The sequence below is a fragment of the Lottia gigantea genome (genome assembly GCF_000327385.1).
Source record: "Lottia gigantea unplaced genomic scaffold LOTGIsca_2, whole genome shotgun sequence".
Lineage (NCBI taxonomy): Eukaryota > Metazoa > Mollusca > Gastropoda > Lottiidae > Lottia > Lottia gigantea.
Genome location: NW_008708400.1, coordinates 3,549,860 through 3,575,724, shown reverse-complemented (window position 1 = coordinate 3,575,724; position 25,865 = coordinate 3,549,860). Strand labels below are relative to the sequence as shown.

At 29.2% G+C, this 25,865-nt stretch overlaps 1 protein-coding gene across 1 annotated transcript in view; it reads left to right on the top strand.

Annotated features, from left to right (window-relative positions):
- LOTGIDRAFT_103741 (hypothetical protein) overlaps positions 1–25,865 on the top strand; it is a gene marked incomplete at both ends in the record, with an annotated part of 49,655 nt that overhangs the window by 17,786 nt on the left and 6,004 nt on the right. Inside the window, 5 exons of the mRNA XM_009053346.1 lie at positions 442–509; positions 6,298–6,430; positions 12,713–12,779; positions 23,518–23,566; positions 23,713–23,883. Of these exons, the coding sequence (XP_009051594.1) occupies positions 442–509; positions 6,298–6,430; positions 12,713–12,779; positions 23,518–23,566; positions 23,713–23,883 (488 nt within the window). The remainder of the gene's footprint in view (positions 1–441; positions 510–6,297; positions 6,431–12,712; positions 12,780–23,517; positions 23,567–23,712; positions 23,884–25,865) is intronic.

The following is a 25,865-nucleotide window of genomic DNA, read 5'->3' as shown; positions in this document are numbered from 1 at the left end:
ATTGTAAGAGGGGGAAGTAAATTTTGATGTGGATGATGTATACCATATGTTGGATTTGTGTTATAGTCTTTTCTTAGATACTATCATTCAAAAAAGGTTTTATGGCCTATTCACGTTATGTTGGGACACATATAGCTTCTATGTATACAATTTCCAGTCTGACCTCTTTCGTTTCGAACCTCTGAAAAAAATTGAACAGATTATGTCACTGCTATATATTCTGTAGGATTTGGGAAAGTGATGATGTCCAAATTTGGTAGAATATTGAAATGTCATAATTGGTGCAAATGGTAGCTGTAAGTGTCCTTGGCATGAGAAATCATTTTTTTAAATGTTTCTTAATTATTTTATCTTTTGAGGAAATCATCTTCCTTCTTCTTTCCTACAACTTGAGAGATCATTGGGTGCTAATTTAAATATTTTTTGTTATTTTTTTTTCAGAGGTGACAATAAAACAATTAAAAGAAAAGTTAAAAGAACATGAAGAAAAACTTGAATCTACTGCAGACGTAAGTTTTTAAAGATTATTTATTATCAGATATAATATGTTCAAAGTGATGATTGATAAATTTGCTAAAAGTCAAAGTTTTTGATCTGGGGCATTATTTTGCAAAACTAAGAAAATATCCAGATTTTCAGATAAACAACAATCTGATTGGTTATTTAAACTAGATTTAAAATTGATCTTAGATAGATGACTGTAACACTTAAATAATCCGGAGTTAATTCTTCGAGAATAGGGCCCCAGAGACCAACTTGTCTACTTAATCTATCATTCAAAGGGATAAAATCCATATTTAAAAAACAATATTGAACTTCCAAAGTGCAACCCTAAGTATATTCATGTTTGTAGAAAGTGTACTTATGTAAGGTAGTGATGTATTCAAAATGAACTTGATAAATAACCTCTAATGATTTTATAATATGTCTCCACTTTTTAAGAAGCTGAAAATATTCTATTGAATTTTTACAAGATCAGTATATAATAACAGATCAAACATTTTGAATACTACTGCAGTTCACAACATAATGTAAAATGCATCCCTAGGCAATTAAAGATGATTAGGCGGAGATGTTTAGTTCACATAACATTGTTCATTTCTTTTGATGTTATTCTTGAAGAAAGGTTAGTATTGCCATGATAAACCATTCAGGTCAACACAGATCTTCTATTAATGACTTGAAATATTTCATCAAAGGAAATTAAGGATGTATTAAAATAGTTCAGTTATGCCTTGATCCTAAAATATTAGATCATAAAATAAACAACATAATTAAAAAGATAATCACCATATTTGAGAGGAGTTAGGTTTATCCAAGTCCTGGCTTAATATGGAAATCAGATATTTGTTTAAAAGTTTATATCATGATTGTAAAATTTTACTAAATAATTAAAGTCTGTTAAGATTATCATCTTATGAGGGAATCAAGTTCATAAAAATAGTTTATTAAAGTTCACTATAAGGACACTTTTTAGGGTGATTTTTTTTTAATCAAAATGCTCAGAGTGACCACAATATTATTGGAATTTTACAGTTCATTGTTTTTGCTTTTAGGGGGATATACAACTTTAAGTCTAAGAAGGCAAATTTTGCGTAAATCAGTTATCTTTTAGAATTAAAAATCAGTTTATTAAAGTTTATGGCTCTTAAAATTGATAATTTGAACTGATTTCTAATGTCTGGCAACTTGTTTGACAAGATTTGGTTTATGATGCATCATTTTTCATCTTTGCCAGTTCCATAATTTGGCACAATTTGTAGAAGAAATGATGTGAAACAGAGTACTGTGTTATATTGATAATATGAAAACAAACTGATCTCTTGATAACATCTATTTATTTCTATCAACTAACTATATCACTGTTTTCTTTTTCTTAGGCCACGTCAAACTAGTGTTTGTTGTTCATTGCTCTACTGCAAAGTTTCTTTCATAAATCACATGCTTAATTTTAAAGGGATTATTTCGAATTATTATTTATAGGACAAATAATAGGATATTTTAGACGAACCCTGTCATACCCTCAAATGACATGTGGAATTGTTTCAATAAGTTTCAAATCAGATTTTTCATGTTTGTGGTTTGTTTCAAAATGAATTTACTTATGATTAATGTAAATTTATGATTCATTAGACAAAAACTATTAATAATGTTATTCAATGAACAAAAATCAAAGTTAGATTGGCCTATATCTATCTTTTCAAAAGAAAATGATTTTTTTCTCGGCATCATGCCATATGGCTCTCTGATTACCAAATTATTCTCAATTACTCTTTCCAGTCACATGTGAAATTTCTAACTTCTATTGGATAAGATTACACTTTTAATATTGATTTAAATCACAGAATAAGAGTTTCTTTTTAGGAGTAGAAGATTTATTGGAAATTGAAGAATTTTGGTTAATTTTCTTGGCGCCATCTCAAAGAGAATTATGTATATTTTATATATCTTAGACAATTTTGGGTGTCTGTTGATGTTTTTCAATGCTTTTCATATTTTGATGATGATGCATTAAAGGGAATGTGTCATGTTTTAATATCGTTTGAAAATTGATACAGTTCATTTCATTTTCAAACAGATGTAGTATTTATTTGTAGAAAAGTGCACTTTTGGGTGTAAATTGAAAGGGTGCAGATTTTCTAACAATATGTAAATTTCCTAGAATATTATTGTAATAAGCTATTTTTAGAATATCTGCAAAGATCGCATTAATCAATTCACTTGAAAATTGAGTTAGTTTTTGAGATAATTTCTTCATCAATCAAGTGAAGCCTTTAATATAGAATGGATAAGTTTCATGATACATTTCTATGGTCAATATTAAATGTATATTATTCACATTAACTGCATCTTTGGTGGTAGGTTAAATATCATGTTTATACATTTGATATTGACTATAATCTTGATACATTCAATGTTGACTGCATCCTCATGATATTGATAATATGGTACAATATTGACTGTTGTTCTTACAAATGATACATTTGATATTGACAGTGGGCCTACCCATTTACTATAGAAAGTATTGAATTAATTCTGTATAAATGATACATTTAATATTGATGGTAGGCATATCCATTTAATAAAGACTGTAATTCTTACAAATGATACATGTAATATTGATGGTAGACCTATCAACATTGACAGTAGGTCTAACCATTTAATATAGACTGTATTCATTTAATATAGACTGTAATTCTTACAAATGATACATGTAATATTGATGGTAGACCTATCAACATTGACAGTAGGTCTAACCATTTAATATAGACTGTATTCATTTAATATAGATTGTAATTCTTACAAATGATACATGTAATATTGATGGTAGACCTATCAACATTGACAGTAGGTCTAACCATTTAATATAGACTGTATTCATTTAATATAGACTGTATCTAAATATCTGAATATCACCTGATAACTTCACTGATCAGACATATTTTATTTATTTCCAATCTAACAACATGTTATGGAGTATTATCATGATTGGATATAGAAAATCTCTAATGTGTCATTCAAAGAGAACCAAACCGATCTTTTACAATAACCAAATTGATCTTGGTGAATTTTTTATGTTCTCAAACAATTTAATCCATATTTGATGATTTGTAGAGAAGTCCCTAAGCAATGATGTTAAAAAGGAGGGTTAGAGAAGATGTATTTTAAATGATTATTAATCTCTCTATCTTCTGATCAGAATAGCTCGCCTGGGAATTTCTCAGATTGAACAAAGTTGAGCAATTATTCCAAAATCACTTTAAACCAGAAACGCAAATTTCTACTTCAATTAGTGCTTCGATTTCTCGGCTAAATGATTCCTGGTAAAATCCCAATACTGTCGGCAAGAGAGCGAACCTATACGACATGACACATGACATCTATGAAATCAGTCCATTAAATTGTGCAAAATATTTTCACTAGAGATTATATGTTGCTCTTTAAATCTGTATGATTAGAATTCTATTGCAATTATTCAGATTGGGTTTAGGCCATTATTAAACTTGTGGTTAAGCTGATTGATTTTTATAAAAAGTCAAGTTGAATCAAGGTTTTTTTGACTTGATCATTAGGAAGAACTTTAGAATTTATATTAACTATGATATATCAGTATTTTTTTTACAAAGTACATGATTATTGGTTTTCAATACGGTAACACTTGGGTTGATCGGTTTTGTGTCAGGTTTCATGCACGTCCATGACTGATATTTTTAGAAGAGTCTGTTTACTAATTTGTCATGTTAAAGGGATTGTAAAGAGGTTTCAAAACTTTTTGTGGGTATCCGGGATACTGCTATCATCAATTTGCACTTTCAAATGTCCTGATATGTTAAGATTCATGTATTAATTTTTTTAGGTGAGCCCAAATAATTGGTCTGTTCCCTAATTTTAATTTGCCCTTCTGCTTTTTTAGAGTCAATTTCTCAATATTTAAAGGTCACCTGCATGATAGTTTCTGAGGAATTCCCTGATTTAAAAGGTTAGACTCCCGATTTGTTTTAAATCCATACTGAGAGATAACTATCAGAGTTTGTTTATAAAGGTTTGAATATTTAATAGTTTCCAATACACTAACAAGTGATTGGTAAATGAGGGAAAAATTGTTGTTTAAATAATTAATTAAAAATCATTCTGATTGATTGAATGTTAATCGGAGTCAAAGAGATTGTTGATGATAACTTAGCTGTGTAGAATTTGAACTGTGTATGATTGTCCATAATCAAAGTTTGAATATTAAAGGCACTATGCTGTCTAATTATTTTACATAAGAGCTTATTTCTCAACACTTTGTCAATTGTTTGGGTAAAGAAGGTTAATGATAGTTTTTCATGCACCAATATAAAACTCAGTACCAAGATTAACATGCAAAACATTATGTTAGTTGGAAATAGCAAATGAATACATTCGTTGAATAAGTACTTTCTTATGTTTGCAAATTGGTTAACTTTCTTTTGTCTTCATCAAGTTTTAAGATTTTTAGACCTTATTGATAATGAGGTCGAAATTATTGAAGATGACTTCAAGTTTAATCAAATGTATCTAACTGATATTCATTGCATGTATTAGTCAGTGATTAGAATTTAAATAGGTGACGTCTGCCTGTATATTTTAAAAAAGCTATGTAATTTAAATGATGTTTTGTTGACAGGGTGCTGTGTTTATTGCCTATAGTCAATATTGTCTCTTCTCAATAGTTCACTTGTAAACACTCTAAAGTAACAGATTAACAACTCCCCTTTACAATCTGAACATCTTTTGTGGTGAAAAAATACGGGCAAATTGTCTGAAGTGTGAGGCAAGAAAAGTTGAATAGAACGACTCTGTTTTTATTGAAAACCCTGTCAAGAGCTTCAGTTCACCCATATTCATCAATGAATACAAATTTAAGGTTAACTTCACTGCAGTCCTCCCTAATTGAAGTGCTCGTCAAGATTTTATGTGTATGCTTTTATGGGTTCATATGTAAATTTATTATTGTGATGACAAGGAAGATGGAAGGTTCTTGATCATCTATTGTGTTTGTTTAAAGATCCTGCTTCACTTTTTAGACACTTCTTATAGTTTTCTATCAGTTCAATTGCTTTAAAAAGGACAGGTATAGGAGATGATTTAAGTTTTAAAATGTTTTTTTTTGGCAGAAGTTGATTATCCTAAAATCATTCCAAAAAAAATTATAATTTTTTTCATTTCTGACTAGAAATTGTGACTTGTATTAATCATGTTAGGCAAGAAAATTGTGAGGGATGCAAAAAAACTCCATTTTCATTTCATTTATTACTTGTTAATATCCCTTTAATGTGATACTTAGAAAAGTAACAAAATCTGGTCACAGCTGACTGGGTTTTTGTCGTCTGCAAATAAACTATCAAATAGAAATTTTCTATGATCACTTTTCTACCTTCAACTTCAATCTAAACAATTCATTATATCTAAAGAGTAAATAGATGTAGGAAAGAGATTGAGTTTACTATTCAAAGTTTGATGGGTGATTAGAGAGCCTGGACGTGTCATCAACTAGCGAGCCTGATCTACCAGCTTAAATCTGTCTGCTAGGGTGGAAATCAATCAAACGTGAACTGTTGACAGAATGAGATGAGATATAACTGGTGGTACACATTAATATATCTCTTTCTCTATACCTATATACACCTATCGTATTCTAATGACATTGTCATTTATCACTTTTGGTCTGATCACTACCTTTACAAGATGGCTGCCTCAAGACACAGATTTCTTCTGATCAGTCTAATCAATCACTGACTGTTAATTTGATGATGGGATTTGATCTGTTTGCAGAGTCGAGCCAAAGAAAAAGAACGGGAACTGCAAAGAAGTTTTACAGAAAAGGAACGCCAACTTCAGGAAACTCAGCTGACAGTCGCAAAGAAACTTGGAGAAGCTGAACAAAAGATTTCATCTCTACAAAACTGTAAGTATTTATTTCTATATTTGATCTTAAGTCTTAATTTTCACCATGACAATTGTTTGTGACTCGGACAAGTTAACAGTTATGATACAGGTGTGCAGACAGCTTGAATTTAAACTCTATGTGGACCACTCACTCAGTCTTAATAATTTCATTCATGTAGAAAGCTACATACTTGTGGCCAGTCAGGGTTAAAGGATAACTTCATTTATAACGTTTAATGACACTGGCATAGCTACACTTTCTCTTTTGACTGACCAAGAAATAATTTTGTACTTGGTAAAACAGATGAAACTGGCCAAATTTAGTAAGCATTTGCATGACATGAAAGATTTATCATTCAAATTTCTGGATTCAAAATCATTAAGAAAAGTTTACCTAAAGACTAAATTTTGATATTTGCGTTTCCCTCTTCATGCTTTTAGAACATTTGCAAGATCTTGGGCAATTTTAGTGCCAAACTCATATATACAAATACAAATATTGAAGGAAAAGATACAAATCACATTTATATTGAATTTGTCAATTTTGTCACTGCAACAACATTAAAACCAGATGCTGCATGTTTCAGTTTATCTAAGAGCTTTTAACCAAAAGCCCCATAATTGCTGTGCTTGAGAAGGTTTTGCTGTCTACGTAGAACTTTTGATCAAAAGCTTTTGATTAATAAGAATCTATATTTTGATCATCCACATTTGATTGAATTTTTAAATGGAAATTATAAACTAGCTTGATTTATAATGAAGTAACATCAGACTAGATTTTGTTTATCACTGCAAATTAATGCAGAGTTGATTTTACTTTTATCACAAACTTCAAAGACAAACATGATCTGAATACATTTTTCTCTTAATTTTTACTTCATTTGACATGTATTTTAATCTATTTCCAAATTTTAGTGGTTTATGGCATTAACTTGAAAGTTTGATTCTTTGTTGACATTAGCATAAAATAATCCTTTATGCAAATGACCCAAATTTTGTAATTAAAATATTCACTTTCAAATCTCTGTATTGTTTTATGCATGGTTTGCAATTGACGTTGTCATGGCAAATGTGATGTTTAAATAACTGATTTTTGTTGAATGTTTCAACACACTTTTATTGTAATTTCACACTATTTTATCAAATTTCTTAAATGTGAAAATTATCCAGACATAAGACGTGGATTTTTTTGTCATGTAAATCAACTTTTATTGCCATTGTGTTTTGGAACGTTGATTTAAAAAGAGCGATTTTAAAGTAATATCTAAATTGTCAATGTTATTGGCTTATTATAAATATACAGTAATTTGATCTATAGCTGAGAGATAAATGTTTCATAATATTAACTATTATTCACATATTTTATATCAGAATTTTCAAGATAAATTAATCCAAGTTTTTAAAGATGCCTGGTGTGTGAGGTTATTGAATAGTTAAAAGAAAGATGGGCGGGTGGTCGGTCGAACACATGAATCAATTTGGATTAGAATTCAAATTTTCAAACGTTAAGTGATGTTTTCTTGGTCCATTGTAATATGACATAAAGGGATGCTGTTTAATAGTTTGTCTATCATGTCTGGCTACTAGATAAAATGATCAAATATATAAGTTCAAAAATCGACAGATGGCTCTGATTGGCTGCACTACAATTCTTGGCTTATGAAATTTCTAGGGAAATAGTCCATATACTCAAGAACTATTTTTATTTCCAAGAATTATTAGATATTTCAAGCTAATCAAATATGATGATGATTGTTATAGTCTTAAGCTTAAAACATAACTGACCTTTTGGTATAAAAAAATCATGAAAATAATAATCTTTTAGAGGGTTTATAGATTGTATTTTTTAGGTTAAATCTTCTATTTCACAAATCTTGAAGAAAGGTCATCTTGTATCAACCCATCAAAACTTGGTTTGTTTACTTAAAATTTTGATCCTTCCTTTAGTGCCCAATCACACAATTTAGTTTGATACTTTCAAGGTAGCAGATTAATGACTTAACAAGGAAAAAAAATCAAAAAATGACAAATCAGTCCTCTTACAGATTAAGATTGGGTTTCTGTCAACAATTTTTCACTAAATTTTATATCTTCATGTTAATCCATTATGATTTATTTATGTGTAAATTATTGATATTGCTTGATGAAAATGACATCGATTTTAGCTTTTAATCAGATATTGGTATTAAGAGTGAAGAAGTTCATAGAAAGTCCTATGTAAAGCACTGGACGAGATCTGCTAAAAATAGTGTACAATTGAAAAATATTAACTTTAAAAGTGCTTAAATTTATCATTGGCATAAGAAATGAAGTCAATCACAGAGGAAGAAGATCAAATATTAATAAAATTGGTATATCTAGAGCAAAACTATGACGACCCTCTTCTGGTGTAACGCTTGGTTAACAAATAGGATCTTACTGTTTGTATTTTTGGCAATGATCATAACTTCCGTGGGTTAAAGTTCAGTCTATTTAGCATATTTTGTGAGGATGATCAGGTGTTTATAAACTTGCTGTTTCTTTATTTAATTTCAATAAAATTTGACAGATTTCACGTGTAAACAATGCACTGAGGTGTCTGATATGATTGATTTGTGAGGCGGAAGTCAGACATAGTTTATGATCTATGATGTTGCAATACTAAATTTATTATCTCCTGCAAAAAAGGAAAATTGAAAATGTTTATTGTTCCTGATTGTGAGTTCAAACTCTGACATGCAAAGGAAGCAACACTAAAAACAAGAATTATGATGCCAATTTTAGTCAGCTGCTTTATTAAAATGAAATTGTCTGCCAATGTTGTTAGGTAGTTGCAGTTTGATGCTAATTAAGTAATGCTATTTTGTAGAATGCAAATACATGCAGATGCTTATTTATAGTACAAAATTTTATACCGGATATGATATGAGATAGTTGATCTGAAGGTTGATCTAGTAAAAGTGATTTATGTATCTGAAGATATGATATTAATGATGTACAGGTTGATCTAGTAAAAGTAATCTATGTATCTGAAGATATAATATTATTGATCTAAAGGTTGATCTAGTAAAAGTGATCTATGTATCTGAAGATATGATATTATTGATCTAAAGGTTGATCTAGTAAAAGTAATCTATGTATCTGAAGATATGATAATATTGATGTAAAGGTTGATCTAGTAAAAGTAATCTATGTATCTGAAGATATGATAATATTGATGTAAAGGTTGATCAAGTAAAAGTAATCTATGTATTTGAAGATATGATATTATTGATGTAAAGGTTGATCTAGTAAAAGTAATCTATGTATCTGAAGATATGATATTATTGATCTAAAGGTTGATCAAGTAAAAGTAATCTATGTATCTGAAGATGTGATATTATTGTAATCTATCTATCTGAAGATACGATATTATTGAAATAAAAGGTTGATGAACTAGAAGTAATCTATAAGTATTCTGTATCAACCTGAAGTGATATATTGGGATATCAATGATATATGAAGGTAGGCCAGGTTATAATGTACTGCCTGGGGCACTACTATTTATCTAAAACTATTTAGGTGTTTGATAGAAAGAAACAATAACAATGCTGTCAATAATAAATAACTATAACCTTTTTTACTTACTTTCTAGGCTGGTCATATTTAAGATGCCTTCTCATGTATTTTTTTGTGGTGGCATAGTTTTCCTTTGTTAAATTCAAAAAGTGACATGCCACTAAGAAATTTTGATTAAGATTTTTGAACATTCCTTGAAGTATGCAAATGTATCTGCTCTCTCCTGAAATAGGAATAAAACTATTAAGCATATAACAGCCAACTAAATCCACAATCGGCAAAAGATATCAAGTCCTTATGTGAAAAGAGATAAATTGCCAAAGGAAATCGTTGAGTAAAAGTCTTGTGATTTTAACTGAATTACTCTTGATCCTATTTATAAAGAGAAATTCATCAGATTGTGATGATCGAAGAAAAAGCTGAAATGTTTAGTTTTGGGGAGTTAATATAAAGGATGATACAAAACTGAATACAATAATTACCATTGAGTATGAATTGATACAACTCTCATACAGCTAGAAACTTTCAAACATTCGTAAAGACATTATTATTACCACTTTCTTTAAAAACCATTCATTTGTATCATTTTCTGTTTTCAAACATGGGTTGCTGTATATTAAGAATACATTTTGTCGTTTTTCAATCAACGTCTTTCAATGAAAAGACATTTTCAATTTGAATAGAGGTCTAATTCAGTGTACATGATCGAGTATTGTCATTGAAAAATCCTATTGACATATTCAAAATACACCAAACTCCACCATTCAATATATTAAATCATGCGTAGGATCTATATTAAAAGGATGGGGTTGAATATTTTGTATTAATATACTCCAAATATAGAAGATGCAATAATGTCTACATTTTAAGGCCGTCATTTTCAGTTTCCAAATTTGGTCATGCTATAACAATAGTCATAGAATATAATGATGTGATAAATGTTTACTTTTTGATAATAAGTGGTTTGAACATTGAACAACTAAAATCCCATCCTTAACTTAAAACAAATATCTCTCTTATCTTCCTCTTCTGATCGGAAAATTGCTGTATTTGAATAGGAATATTGTAGAATTTTGAATAAAGGATGAAGAAATGAATATAGAAGTTGAATGGAGTTGGGTGAAGTACATCAGTTGTTACATCCAAATTTTATTGTTAAAAGGATGGAAATTTTGCAATGATGCACAGGTATTTTTCGAGCTTCCTAATTGAATTGGAAAATTCTAGGCAACATTTTGAAGAGGATATAAAATAAAACTTGAAAATGAGGAAGATAATTTTTTTGAATAATAATATGTCAGGTGATTATGTTCAAGTGATATCTGAAACTATAGGATATAAGTTAATACATGGTACTTTCAGGTTGACTTTTTGATTCAGTTCAATTAAAAATATACAGATAAGAATTAACACCAAATCATTAATTTTGTATGTGTATAATATATATTTTATTAATACTGAATAAAAGGTACAATTTAAAAAAAAAAAATTGTTAATTGATGTGATGTTTTGTTTAATTTTCTAAATTTGAACTTTTAAATACTATTATCTGTATTTCTATTTTAAAAAGTTTCTATTGTCAAAAGTATTATTTATATTTTATTTTCAATTTGGATTTACGTCAACTGGACTATTTGTACTTAGAAAATAGATGATTTTTTTGCCGATTTGTGGGTTGTCTGAAACTTAACACACCTTATATGTTTTAGCACATGAAGAATGTGATTTGAAATTATGTTATGATAATACCATTTTGAGTTGCTCAAGTGACATTCCAGTGTGAAGGATAGATTAAATAGTTAAGTAATGTAAATGGTATTTATTAAGACAATGAATATTTTAGTTAAAATGATCATTAATTATAGCTGTGATATGGGAAGATAAAATGAGATTTAAGCGTAAAATTAATGATGGGATTTACGTGTAATGGGATTATCATGTTCACTCTTGCATATTAATGGGATTATCATGTCTTAAGACAATAATTTAATGGATGCTAATTATTAATAATTATTAAAGTGATTCACATGGTCTGCACATAGTGATAATTAAAATTGAAAGTTAAATAGTTAGCCTATTAAGGCAAGATCTATTTTTTACACCCACATTTCTCTTTATGTATGGTTCCAATGTCTATTTGCCAGTTCCACCATTTGTTTTCTATTTGACTTTTGGAAAGTTTCAAATAAACTCAATCTGTTATGATTTTTTGTCAATGCGATAAAAAAAAATCACTTTTGTATCTAACATAATTTGTTCTTCAGATATCATAAACCTCAGTTTAAAAATCCGACTCTTTTAAAGTATATCCTTAATTTGTAGATAAGAACTGGGTCAATTTTCACATTAAATTCGCCAATGGAATGTTATTATATCTATAAGATTATTCAACTCAAAGCAAACCTCTAAGGTCCTCATCATGATAACCTATGTTCCGTGAAAACAATGTCAAATTGAAAAACATAAGTTAAGATATCTGATTACACAGAGAATTAAAATCTAATTTTATTGATAATTCTCATACATTTGTTAAATTCCAATTATGTCTTGAGATATATAATAGTCAAGGAATTTTAGATTGTGAGAACAGTTATTGACAAGTTATGGAAGGGACTGTGTGACAAAGGTGTACATGTATAAATACTCTTTTAAATGCATGTATTGAAGGTATACTGAGATATTTTGTTATTTGTTATTTTCTTGATAATTCTTGATCATCTGTGTTATATTTTGTATATAATTAGGTTTTTTGTATATTTTTCAGCTGTGGAAAGCTTACAAAGTGAGTTATTTGAAGCTAAAGCTAAACATGATGAGACTACAACTGCAAAGTAAGTTGTAATACTATTATTTAATCCGTGCATCATCATCATCTATTCTTATTATCTTTCATTTCTAAATCAGTGAATCTATCTGAATTTTCTTCATTACCAGCTCTGGAATTATGTGATCAATCCTTTATATGCACCACACCATGCTATCATCATTTGCAGACCTGCATCTGGATCATTACATTAAAAAAAGCATCACTGCATAAAGAAAATTGGAAGCAACATAAAAATCTAACAGTAGGATAGATAATATATAGACATAGAAGGTTCAATATGTCAGATCTTCAATAAAAGCAAGGAAATCTTCACTATCTAATTCTGGATACGTTTTTTCTGGGGTTTTTTCTCCTGTATATGTATAATAATGATTTTATTCAACAAATGTGATAAGCTGAAATTGTTTTCTAACCTATTTCAAAATTGTTGATTGACATTTATGTTTGTCATCTTTCAATTGTTCACATTATCAATTTGAATAGATGATATATTTCTATCATATTTATGACTTGATACAGGAACTGGTTTTGGGAGGCTATAAATCCTTTTTTTCAAAATGAATTTCATATAGGTGAAAATATGAAGTTTTTATGGTTGTTGTGATTGAAAAATGACTGACACCTGTTGGCTGAGAATGTCAAAAAATCATCTGAAAATTCGAACACTTCACGACAATCTTCGATATCTAGGGAACATTTGAACTACTTTTGGTGATCATGTGAAAGCAACATCATGATTTTGAGATAAAATTGAGTGAAAACATGTCAGTTTTATGGCAAATTGTTAAACAGCATAATTTTCAGTGGATATTCGGATTCTTGTTTTGAATTGATACAAAAAGGCAAATCATGGGAATTACTCTAACTTCAAGCATTGTAGCTTGTTCAGAATATCTTTGGGGTCAGAAGAACATGCTTCAAATAAAAATTGTTATAAGTGATCTTAAGGGAAATAACAGCAATTGAAGTGTTCTGATATGTTTGTTTTAGAAAATTACGTCTTTATATGTAGATATTAAATGATTCCAAGGACACTAGTTTTCTAATTATCATAAATCTTGAAGGTGTGTTTTAAATCTAGAAATATATATCAGTCATATGGTACAATTGTTTTATTAAAGAATAAGAAAAACCATTAATATCTTTTACCTCAGTGAAAAGTGTCTCCTTATTCAAATAAAATCATACTTAAATGTATTTCTTGCCCTTGTGGATTTTGAGATTTTGGTGTCTGTGGAAGTTTTTGTCTTAAAGTTATCTCGGAACCTAAGAGTTTTGTTTTGACTGTGCTGGTGTTTCTGTAACACTTCAGTTTTTGGTAACAACTCTAAAATGGTGAAGAAATGTCATAATCAAAAAGTTTTATAGCATTAATTTGAAAAAAATCTTGAAAGACATTGGCATCGTGTTATTCATTCTCATCAGATTGATAGTGCCATTGTAAAAGAATATCCAACTTCCTGATTTCTTAAAGTCGATCTATTAAAACTCTAATGTCATGTTAGATTGCCTTACAAGAACAGAAGTCAAAAAAATTAATGACTTGCAGGAGAAAAAACTGAAATCAATTTGAATTTATTGAAAACAATGTGATTTGCTGGGGAGGAGAAACATGATATTGGTGGATCGTGGTGTGTTTATGAGATTTTTCGTGAAGTTTTAAGTATTGATAAATTAGAAATCAATACAAAAGCCATCGATAGAGAATAAGATCACCAGATAAAGGATCAATAATTGAATTTGTATCTATGAAGTTGCCATGGAAACAGAGCTAATTTCCAGGGTTACGAATGATGATAAATCTAATCGGACAAAACACAAGGGCTTATAATTGATTTTCTCATACTAGTTTTAATGTGAAACAATTTTTTGATTGCTCCTAAAGGAACTAAATTCAATCCATAATTAGTTATTGATTTTTCTTGTTCACTTGCCAATTCTTTGTTTGAGAAAAAAACTAATATTTTCTCTTATTTTCTTGCTCGATGATTGCTTCCTGAAGTCCACAAGATTTTCAAATGTCACAAAAACTTGATCACTGTTTGGCTTGATCAAATCGATTGTTTCCTGCAGAAAAACGAGTTCAGCAAATCTTGGATGATTTTTTAAATAGCTCATTACACAATAGAATTCCTTTTATTGAAATTTATTTATAATTATTTAATCTTTGATTCATTTTTCTCCTGTGTTTGATACATTTACATGTCTTTTATGTTCAACTTGCCACCCTTTTTATATGAAGAATGGAAGCACAGGAGGTTTAGAAATCAGGTTGAATTGGGTTCGGAACATTTTAATGTTAAAATTGGTATCATTTGAGTATTGCTCATGTGCTTACATAGGTTTTATATTATGCATTATGATATATTTTTCAACCATCTTGTATGGCTCTGTGAATAAAAATGTCTGAATAAAATGAGATCATTCTGTAGAAATAAGTAAATGAAGATTTAACCACATCATAAGGAAGAGCTTTTATATTTTATAACAATATGATAGTGACCAATACGAAAACGTGAGCATTTAAATCCTAAAAGAAAATCTTTAGTCCATTTTTATTATGGGTGTTATATTAATATTCAATGACACTGGACTTCGTCATATATTTTGACCACATCAATGACGACAAAATCTTTTCACTGACCTAGTAAATAGTAGACCACATCTTTAATGTGCTTTGTGATTTGACAAAAAATCAGCCTATTTATGTAAGCTATTGAATTTGATTTGACTATTATAATAATGAGAGAAGATGAATATCTATGTGAGCCAATAGATTTAATGACCACATCATACAAAATTCAGCTTTTGTTCGACATCTAAATGACCAACGAGTTATTATATATGAAAGCAAGACAAAGATTGTAAGAAATTTGGTTGAGGAAATATGACTGATTTTCTTCTGTTCATTGAATGATATAGAACATTAAATCCTGGTGACAATTTTAGATTGATCATTCATGTCCTATATTGTAATCTTTATTTTCTTAGCAGTGACTAATTAGATAACTTGACTAATTAAAAGTATTTTGATATATAAAGAGATTTTGTCAAATTCAGTATCATTCTGATAAATGTCATATCTTGCAAGTAGATTATATATACTAGATTGTGTATTATTGGACATCTGAATTTTAGATACTTTTTTTTAAATTTGGACATAACTGACAAGGATGACTTTACTGCAAGGTTTGTGTTTTAATCTTTTTTGATAAAGAATTAACCTCTCCTCTCACAAGATGTTAACTGAAGAGCGTGGAATTCTTTTTGATATTGAGCAATAAATGAAATTTTGAATTTTTGAAATCAAAATGAACACAATAATTAGAAGTTATATCTTCATATCTTTTCTAACATACCTATTTTCTAATATAAACTGATTGTTTAGTTAAATTGAAAGAGAGATTAATATGATAAATACTTAAAAAAAAATGTCAATAAGTCTATCCATTGATTAAAATTAAGAAGCTTTAAATTGATGAAAATTGTTATTCCAAGTCACCATAATGTAAAGATATAACTGTGTAATGCTCTTAACACACTGACAAATACACAAAACTTGCCTCTTGTTTAAAAAACAAATACATTCTATTTGGTTCAACGATATTTTGATAGATCCTTAATGTCGGAAATTCAAGTCAACTTCACAGGTTGTTTCTGTGTATAGAATGCAAATTATCTTTTTTCATTCAACATTTATTAGTTTGAAAAACAAAAGGTGCAGTCTGAATTATGAGGTGGTTAATAATTCGAATTTTGAAATTTGCTAACTGCAATGAATGTTTCGTCAAACTGTTACTTTTTATTGTTTCATTTTGCCATTCGAATCTATATTACTTGGGTTATTTAAGATGATGCCCATGTGATTATGTATATGTCTGATCTTGCTCTTAAGTCTGAATTTAAACCAGGATAAGATTTGTTATTGACTATGGAATGTTTACTAATGGCATTGTTTCTTTGGTTGACATTTTGAGCATGGAGTCAATCATGACTGGCAAATGAATTAGCCTTATTATTAATTCATAAGACACACAGAATATTAAATATCTATTGCCTTGTTTGATATCCAAATTATAGCTTATGTATATCACGTAAAATTCATATACAGTTGACTTAATTGAATATTCATAAATTAAAATTATAAATTCATCTCACATCTACCATGATTTATTGTTGTATTTTGATTTTAACCATTTTAAATCAACTACGACTTTTCCCATAAATTCCTGAACTAAATCCAATCCTGATAGTCCTGTTTTTCCAGTTGTTCTAGACTACAAATATTTCATCAATGAAGAGTGAACGTAAAAACTTGTTTTGATTCAGACAACTAATAGATTTCATAATATGGTTATCTTTGATCCAGATTAGTCAAGTTTGTCCGTCAAAGCTAGAAGGGTTACATAAATAGGATGTGAATTGCGATGAATTTGACAGTTTGAGCACCTATGATTGATTTTCTACACAACTCTTGACTCCAAACGTATATTAGCTTTTCAATCATAGCTAACCAGTTACACAACCTAATGTAGAACTTCATTCATTTCCAATTATCATAGGTTAAGTCAGAGCAGACGTACAAATCGACTCAAGACAACAACTATTTCAATATTGCTATTTAATGATTTTCTGATGATAATATAATAATTTGTGTTGATATCATGTGAATAAAGAACAACTTAAATCCCACATGAATGCTGGAACGAAAAGGCATTGCATCTCCTGAATGATTTTTGTAGAATTCAAAACTCGTCATATTTTTCACATTTTTGTGTTTATTTTTCTACAGACACGAATATTTATTGATTTTGATTTCAATAATGAAATTATTTTACAATTTGTCTTCTTAAAAAATATGTCAATAAATTGAACGGAAGAAGTTATTTCTTAAACAAGTACATTTCACATAGCAGGCTGGACAAAAAATCGCTCCAAAAGTGATTTATTTCTAAAATTAATATGTTTTATAAATGATGTTAAAATTGTATTTATCAGTTGTAAAACCTACAAGACTTTCATATTAAATCATGGTGTGCAATTCAAGATGGATACTATTTTTTTTGGAATTTATATTGCTTCTATTTATTTGTAATGAAATGTTTATGAAAAACACACTCACTCTTTGTTTTAAAAACTTGAAAATTGCTTTTGGTGCTCTATTGATACCTAATAAAGAGTGGTTAGTGCAAACAGTTAGACAGTAAAGGTATACTCGTAATAAAAGAAATATAGCTCTAAAAAGAAATGCCTTCAAAACATTCTACATATAGTTTAGATCAATAACATAATTACAGATTTTTCCAGTAAAATCATTACAACTCAGAAGATTGAAATGTTTCAATTTCCAATTGTCAAAATGTTAATTGATGAAATTGTGACCTGAGGGTTGAAAGGAAGATGAGATCAGCTCGCTGTGGTTGTACCAGTGATGGTAGTGTAAGGGTGATTTGTACACGTTGATATATTGACATACGAACAATAGAGTTAAAGTTGGGCTAGTTAATAGATAAATGTAATTGAGTGATTGATTAGTCAAGGATTGTATAGCAGACAATACACAGCTTTTGTTTCCTATCAGTTTCTCGTCATGTCAGCCAGTGAGAAAGACATGCTTTTAATGGGTGGAAGGATTAACTAGGAACTGTTAGAAACATTATCGACAAGAATGGCTAATCAGGGTAAGTGACTGAAGTTTCACTACTCCTATATTGTTGACAATGGAGATCAATACACTTTTATCGCTTCTATGTTTACTCGTATTTAGACAAAGAATTTGATTTGTAGAATTAAGAAAGAGAATCGGTTAACGATATCTCATCAATAATCGGATACACTGTTTCCTTGATTTAATTCTAAACATATTTATTTGTTAGAAGAAAACAGACATTTTTTTACTGTTCTGGGAAAAACTGGCAATTACTTAATGTTTTTATGACTAGATCCTGTTAATCTGTTGACTAAGATCTTGATATTAATGTGATTTTATAGATTTTGTGACTGTATTTCGAATTTTGACAATATTACTATAATAGATTCTGGAAATCAAAATAATATTTCTGATTGATTTAATGAATCCATTAGAAAGTTGATTCCAAGGTTGAAGTTGTATCATTAAGTCTGGGTCTAATTAATCCATTAGAAAGTTGATTCCAAGGTTGAAGTTGTATCATTAAGTCTGGGTCTAATGCTGCAAACGGGAATACACCTGTCTCAGTAGATCATTGGTGCCTTTTACTTCTGAAAACTCTTGATAAATTGGAGTTTAACATTGTTTTAGAGCAAGAGAAGCAATGCCTTTTAATTTCAGCTTGTGACAATTTTATGAAGTTGAAATGTGTATTCCATATACCATAAACTGTCTGTTTTGAAAAGGGGTAAGGGAAATTATTTAAGTAAACAGGCTCATAGATTCAATAGGTTATAAATTCATGCGTGCATGTCACAATAATTTATGATGAATTATTTGACAAAAAATATTGCCATCATAACAATGCCAGGGTATTTGAAGATAATGGCAGTGATGACAATTGTGACAATAACACGTACCTTTGTATTATAATTCATTTAAATAGAAGCACGTATTCGTTCACACGTGGAAATTATGTCATGTAAAGATGAAAAGATTTCTCCTAAAATTTGTTGACATGATTGGTAAATTGTTTTGGATGTTGATAGATTGTGTATGATGTAGGGAGAGTTTTTTGCTATGTTGGGATATAATTTAATAGATTTTACCCTGAGGCTGTGAAGCGAGTTTTCCCTATTTCATTTTCCCTGACTTTATTTGTATTGACTTTCTTTCATTCTAAGACTAACAGAAATATGCTGTGGATGGTTTTGTGTAGGTTATAGTAATTATCTTTGTCAAACCCTATGAAATTTTTAATGGTAGGAAATCAGAAGTTGATGAATCTTGAACAAATCCTCTATAGGCTTTTTCATTGTTTTGAATGTAGACTAGGACAGATATACTTTGGCTGATATTTCATGGTATATAGGAAATACCCGTGCCTAACTCAATGACATCTTTGATGGTAGGAAATCAGAAGTTGTTGAAATCAGAACAAATCTTGAAATACACATGCTTGTTTAACACAGACTATAGCATTGTTTTAAATTAATTCATCAAAGAAATAATTAAACACCAGTTTGACAAGATGACTTAATTGTAGCCAGCCCGTGGGCAAGGATTACTTGGGTAAGGAGTGAAGATTGTAATATACTAGGCAATAAGAAGTAAAATAAGTCACCTTCCAATTTGACATATGTCAGTGACGGTCAGCTGTCGACAGTGAGTAATGATTTAGAATGGATATAAAGATGTTGTAATGACACTTGATGTGAATTAATAGATTTCTTTACTGACAATTAGCCCAGTAATCTGTTGTAACATTGTTACTCTTAATCTTCTTATGTCTTTATATCTTTAATTGAATTTCACTTTAGATCTTTGCAAGCATATGTTGAAGGCATAGTCTTTATCCCAGCAATTTGGTTTCAAGAGATCTATATTGATGAAAAATTCTGCAATATGTGGGTGATTAAAATAGATTCCTTAATATCAGGCAGTCATTAATATGATAAACTAATTAAAGTCTCTGTAACTTTCTTGGAATCATGTTACTTCATAAACTAATTTTAATTCTGTTACATATCTTTAGTCAAAAAACAGTTTGTAAAAGATTAATATGATTTATTTTGGTACGTGGCAAAATATTGGTTCATCTAATATGGAAGTTCATATTTCTAAATTCTTCAGACATTGACATTTTTTACGTACTTATTAAAATTCCAAATGCAATCATCTCGACTTAAAATTTGTGTTATTTTTAAAAGAATATAAATCTTCGGCCATTAAATGTCTAAGTTTATATCTATACTTGTATTTAAATTAATTACTTTAATGTCAGTTGAAGACATTTAGAATCATGTTACATTCAAAACATCATTTACATCGAGGTTAGTAAAATCCAAGATGGCTGCTTTGATACAATTTAAAATGTTTTAGTGGTTCAAACATAAAGACAGTTTTATCATAAGGACTTGGAAAGTATTATGCAATATGATATGATGGGTCACAAAAGCACTGACTGAGGAATAGGAAGTCCCATTGCTGGTCAATCAGACTCAATGTCCAGACATACACCTTGACCATTAATTCACAAGCCATAAATATAAATGTCTATGTGCAACAAAGCAAGATGATATGTGGTTCAAAGTTACAGAGAATATTTAAAGATTCACAAATATGTCAATTTAATTTTAAAGCCTTCTCTGGGTCAGTGAGTTTTTCTGCTCCATGGTGCCAACAACATATAGTACATTGTGACATAACATCCTAAGAGACAGAAATTTTTTACAAATATAAATTTAATGTCTGCTGTTCATATCACTTTAAAAAAAATACAAGTGATGATATCTGCTATTGGATTTATTGAGTTCATGTAGACTCAAAGTAATAAGGTAATATTCATAGGTAAGGTCATCAATTTTACGGGATATGCAGTGCATTTATTTCACATCTTGAATGATGGGGAGTGGAAAGTCGTGTTTTATTTGGACTGATATCACTGAACCTATAATCCATCATAGATAATAGAAAAGTTTATCAGTTCCTTTGACAATTAGACAAGGACTCATATTAATTATAAAATCTGTATTTTACAGGGGATTGGAAACGTATTATCATATTACATGTTTTATCCATCCCAAGTTTTGGTGGTTGATTTTTTCAGTATGATTTATTAGGAGTTAAATTTCCTCTAAATTGGCATAAAAATTTGGGATGCCTGTGTTGTTTGAGTTCTTTTATAATTTGATACATCTTATGTTAATAGATATGTACTGTTAATTGCGGCAAGTCTATGTTCTTGACACCTTTAAATAGGCAATTATCATGTACATAGATCGATATAGATTTGGAAATAAAATATTTGGTAAAATCTGTTAATGTTTTGTTTTAGAGATTTAAGATTTGAAAAGACACTCTTGAGTTGATTTTTCTCTTCTGAATTGTCCAAAGATAATGGTTTACTGGAAATATTTCTTCCACACATCAAGGGTTTCTTGTTCAAAAAACCAAAATTAGAAACATTTTAACCTTGTGTTTGGATTGATTGAAAATTAATTGTGTTGAACGAAAGTTTAATGTTGTTTTGATGAGATCACTAATTGTTATAAAGAACTAGAAGTTGACTCGGTACTATGTTGAAGGGGTTGAAATGAATTTAGAACTAACTAATGATCTGTTTAAAAGAAATATGGTAATTAGAACCTGATAGTCTTTAAGATAGAGTTCATCTTTATAAAATTATAACCTATTAACATGATTATATCTTTTGATTAATCACCTAATTAATATAACATCAACATAATCTAGTATAGATAATTGGAAATATTGTCTTACATTTTTGAAAACATGACTTTTTAAATGCCCACTTTTGGAATGCTATTGTGAAGAGTAGATGTGGTCTTTAGTACAGTTGGTTAAAGTGGTGGTTTTTACATGATGTCATTTGCATGGTTCATTGAACAAATAGTGGCTCTAATTGTGAAAGATCAATGCCAAGAGGTTTTGGCCCATCACCAGCTGGACGATAGAATCCCTAGGTATGAACCTTAGTTGTTATCCTTAAAATATAGTTGTTTCATTCTTTCTCTAAGAATTCCATGGATTTTGGAATGGTCAACAAATGTATCATTGAAATAAAATATTTTGAAGGGAAGAACAATGCATGATTCCAGGATTAGATCTGGGATCAGCAATGATCTGAAGACAACCAGTCAAATATTTTCTAATGTATCCTATTATCTCTTTACAATACCAGTATATTAGATTGAACAATCAATTCCTATACAATAAAGCTAAACCAGAAACCAATTTTCAAGCTGTTTTGTGTCACAACGAAGAATGACCTGCCTGTATTATTATCTGGAATTTAAAGGTCAACAAATCAGACAACAAATGAAATAAAGTATTTTACGACAGACCTGGCTAATGTCGAACTGATTTTATGACCAGTACATGTGCCTCATTAGACAAATAAAAGTTCATGGCAGTCATTAGGAATTGTTTCATTGATTACACCTACTTCCAGCTATTATCTCAATATTTAGTTTACATGTGGTGAAATAAATTTATTCACATCTCTTTGCCATTAATTTCTGCATTTAATTAGCATTTTTTAAACTAAGAATCATTTATTAATTCAATCCTATCTGAGAATTTACTGAAACATATTTCTATAATAACAAAAAATTCTCACTATTAACAAGGCATAGCGTGAAACATGTTTTATTTTTAATATTTCTGAAAAATATTCTATAGTAAACAATCAGTTTTTTTTATTTAATTCTCCTTCATTCATTTGTTAATTCTTCCGTATTGTTCGATTTTTCTCTCATTCTGCATTAAATTCTTCATGATTCCATTCATGCTTCATCCAATTTTCCAGTTGTTTTTAATTCAATTCGTCAGTCATTTTTCATTCCATATTTGTTCCTTTATTCAATCTGTTTTATGTTTATTTTCATTAAATTTCTAGCCACCTATTCATTTTTGTCATTCTTATTTCTCAGTTTTACCCATTTCTTGTAATTTTTAAGTACATTTTTTATTTATTTCACTAAAATCTTGTACTGATCTATTGTTTAAGTACAAAGCATGTTTCTCTAAGTTATTGATTGAAAGAATGAAATTTTGATTGATTTTTCTTAATGTAGGTTTTGCTTCTTTTCAGATCTGATGAAATGGAAATGGTTATGGCCGATCTAGAACGAGCCAATGAGGTAAATATATTTTTAGCTAATTTGCCCAGCCTGAAATGGAATTGTCCTATTCATAATCAATTTACCAATGATATGCTAAAATAAGCATCTTAACAATGAAGTTGAAGTTAAATGGAGGATTGAATGTAATCCTTTAATATTTCCAGAGGGCTGCTGCAGCTGAACGTGAAGTAGAACAGCTTCGAATTCAATTTACTTCTGCTACAACTAATCAGAGAGAAGAAGATCAGATGCAGAAATCATCAGACATGGAGCAGGCTATTGATATTTTGAAACGTTCTAATCTGGAAGTAGAACTAGCAGCTAAAGAGAAGGAGGTAGGCCATTAGAATCAACTTGAAGATTTTTTCTTTAAAGTTCTTTTTTACTTGAAAGTAGATGCATACCTTTCCTTATGCAACAGTGTACAAGTATGGTGCAACGAGATATTGTCCAATGTCTTTTAAGAAGATCAGATGGATATTTCTCTTCAAATTCGATGCCAATGAAACTTTCATAACAAGTTGATTCAATTCTTGTATTCTTTATTGAACAATTCATTTTTGTAATCCATCCACCTACATCATATCAATTATCAATTACTTTTGTTTGGTGAAAAACACCTAAAAATCTATATAGTAATATGCCTTGTAGTGCTGGGTTCTATGACTTTGTAAGATGGTCGGTAGAGTCCACATATTGATTTTGAAATCTATCAATTATAGATTCATAGTTATTAAGCATTTATTGAAGATGGACCATAAATTTTGGCATTTATAGCTATAAAATGTTTTAGTAAGGAATGATATTAATCATATTAAAATTGTTGATTATTAAGTTAAATTACTAACATAAAATATGATGATAGTGTACAGTAAAGGATAAGATAAAGGATAACAGAGTTAAGAGATCAAGATGATAGCTGAGCTAGGATGATATTAATAGTGTCAACAATTAAGGATGGTAACAGAGTAATAGGATTAGAACTTCGTTTAAAACAGCCCAATTTTCCAAAAACACTCTCCTTAAAGATAAAATGATAACAGAGATAACTCAGAAATGTAGTAGTAGAAAAACATGTCAACCTGTCTTGATAAACCTGTCAAATGCTATATTTTTATTAATATATTACAGGAGTGTACCTCTTTAATTAGCCTCAGAGTAATAATCAATTTCCAGGGTTTTTTCAAATTATTCAATTTATTCAATTAACAATAGAAAAACTTAAATAAACAGATGATAGAAAACTTTAATTATGTAAACATATTACACTTTTTTCTTTGACAGAAAACGTTCTGAGATATTGATCAAGATTTTAATGATTAATTATTGAAGAATATAAATATAACAAGGGGACATTACCCTGTCTTGATAATAGATTTTTCACGTATCGATTTCCATCAATTGAAAATAATTGACGAAAAATGATAACAGTTGGAATTTGAAAAAAAATATTGTAATATCTTTTTCAAATGTCAATTCGACATCATTAATTTCTAAGAGATACTTTTAGATGAATTATTGATGGAAATATTGAAAATCGTTATCCCTGGACAAGGATAGGTTAATTGCATGATGGTATAGATTTTCAGTTCCATTTTGAAGTAGAATTTCTAAAAGAATACGAATATCAATTTTCACAGGCTTCTTTGTTACAGTATGCTACAATTTCTTGTTCTTATTTATCCTTCAAAATAAACTATATACAAATAAGATTGATTTGACATTATGGAATAAAAAGCTTGTTTTATAAGAATTAGCTGTAGAATTTCTATTCTTTAACATCAAGAGCCGTAACTCTTTAAATATCATAACATTTCAATGAAATTTGAACATATTCAATCCATCTGAATCTATTGAGACCTGATTGCTATGATAAGGAAACTTTCATAAAACTGTCAGAAGTCAACGGGTATGATCCCAAGATTTCTAGATATTCATGAAAAACCCATGTAAATTTTTCCCCAAAAATTAAAAAATCTTACAACAATGTTATGAAAGAAGTGACAAGTGCAGCTGTAATTGATTATATTTTAGATACAGTTCAAATTCAAAGTGCGTAACAGTTCATCATAATTTGTATATATATATATTGACAGTAAAAGATATATTTTGTACTATGATACATTGTCAATTGATTATTTATTTGATCATCAAGATAGATAACTCTCAACCTTATTGTTGTACACCATTTCCAAAATAACTTTTGGTAAACAAATCACTATTGTTTAGTGACTAATTCATTTCTTTTTCAACCCTGGTCCCTAAACAATCGCCTGCCATCTTCATTTATTGATCTGTGATTGATTGGCTACTTATT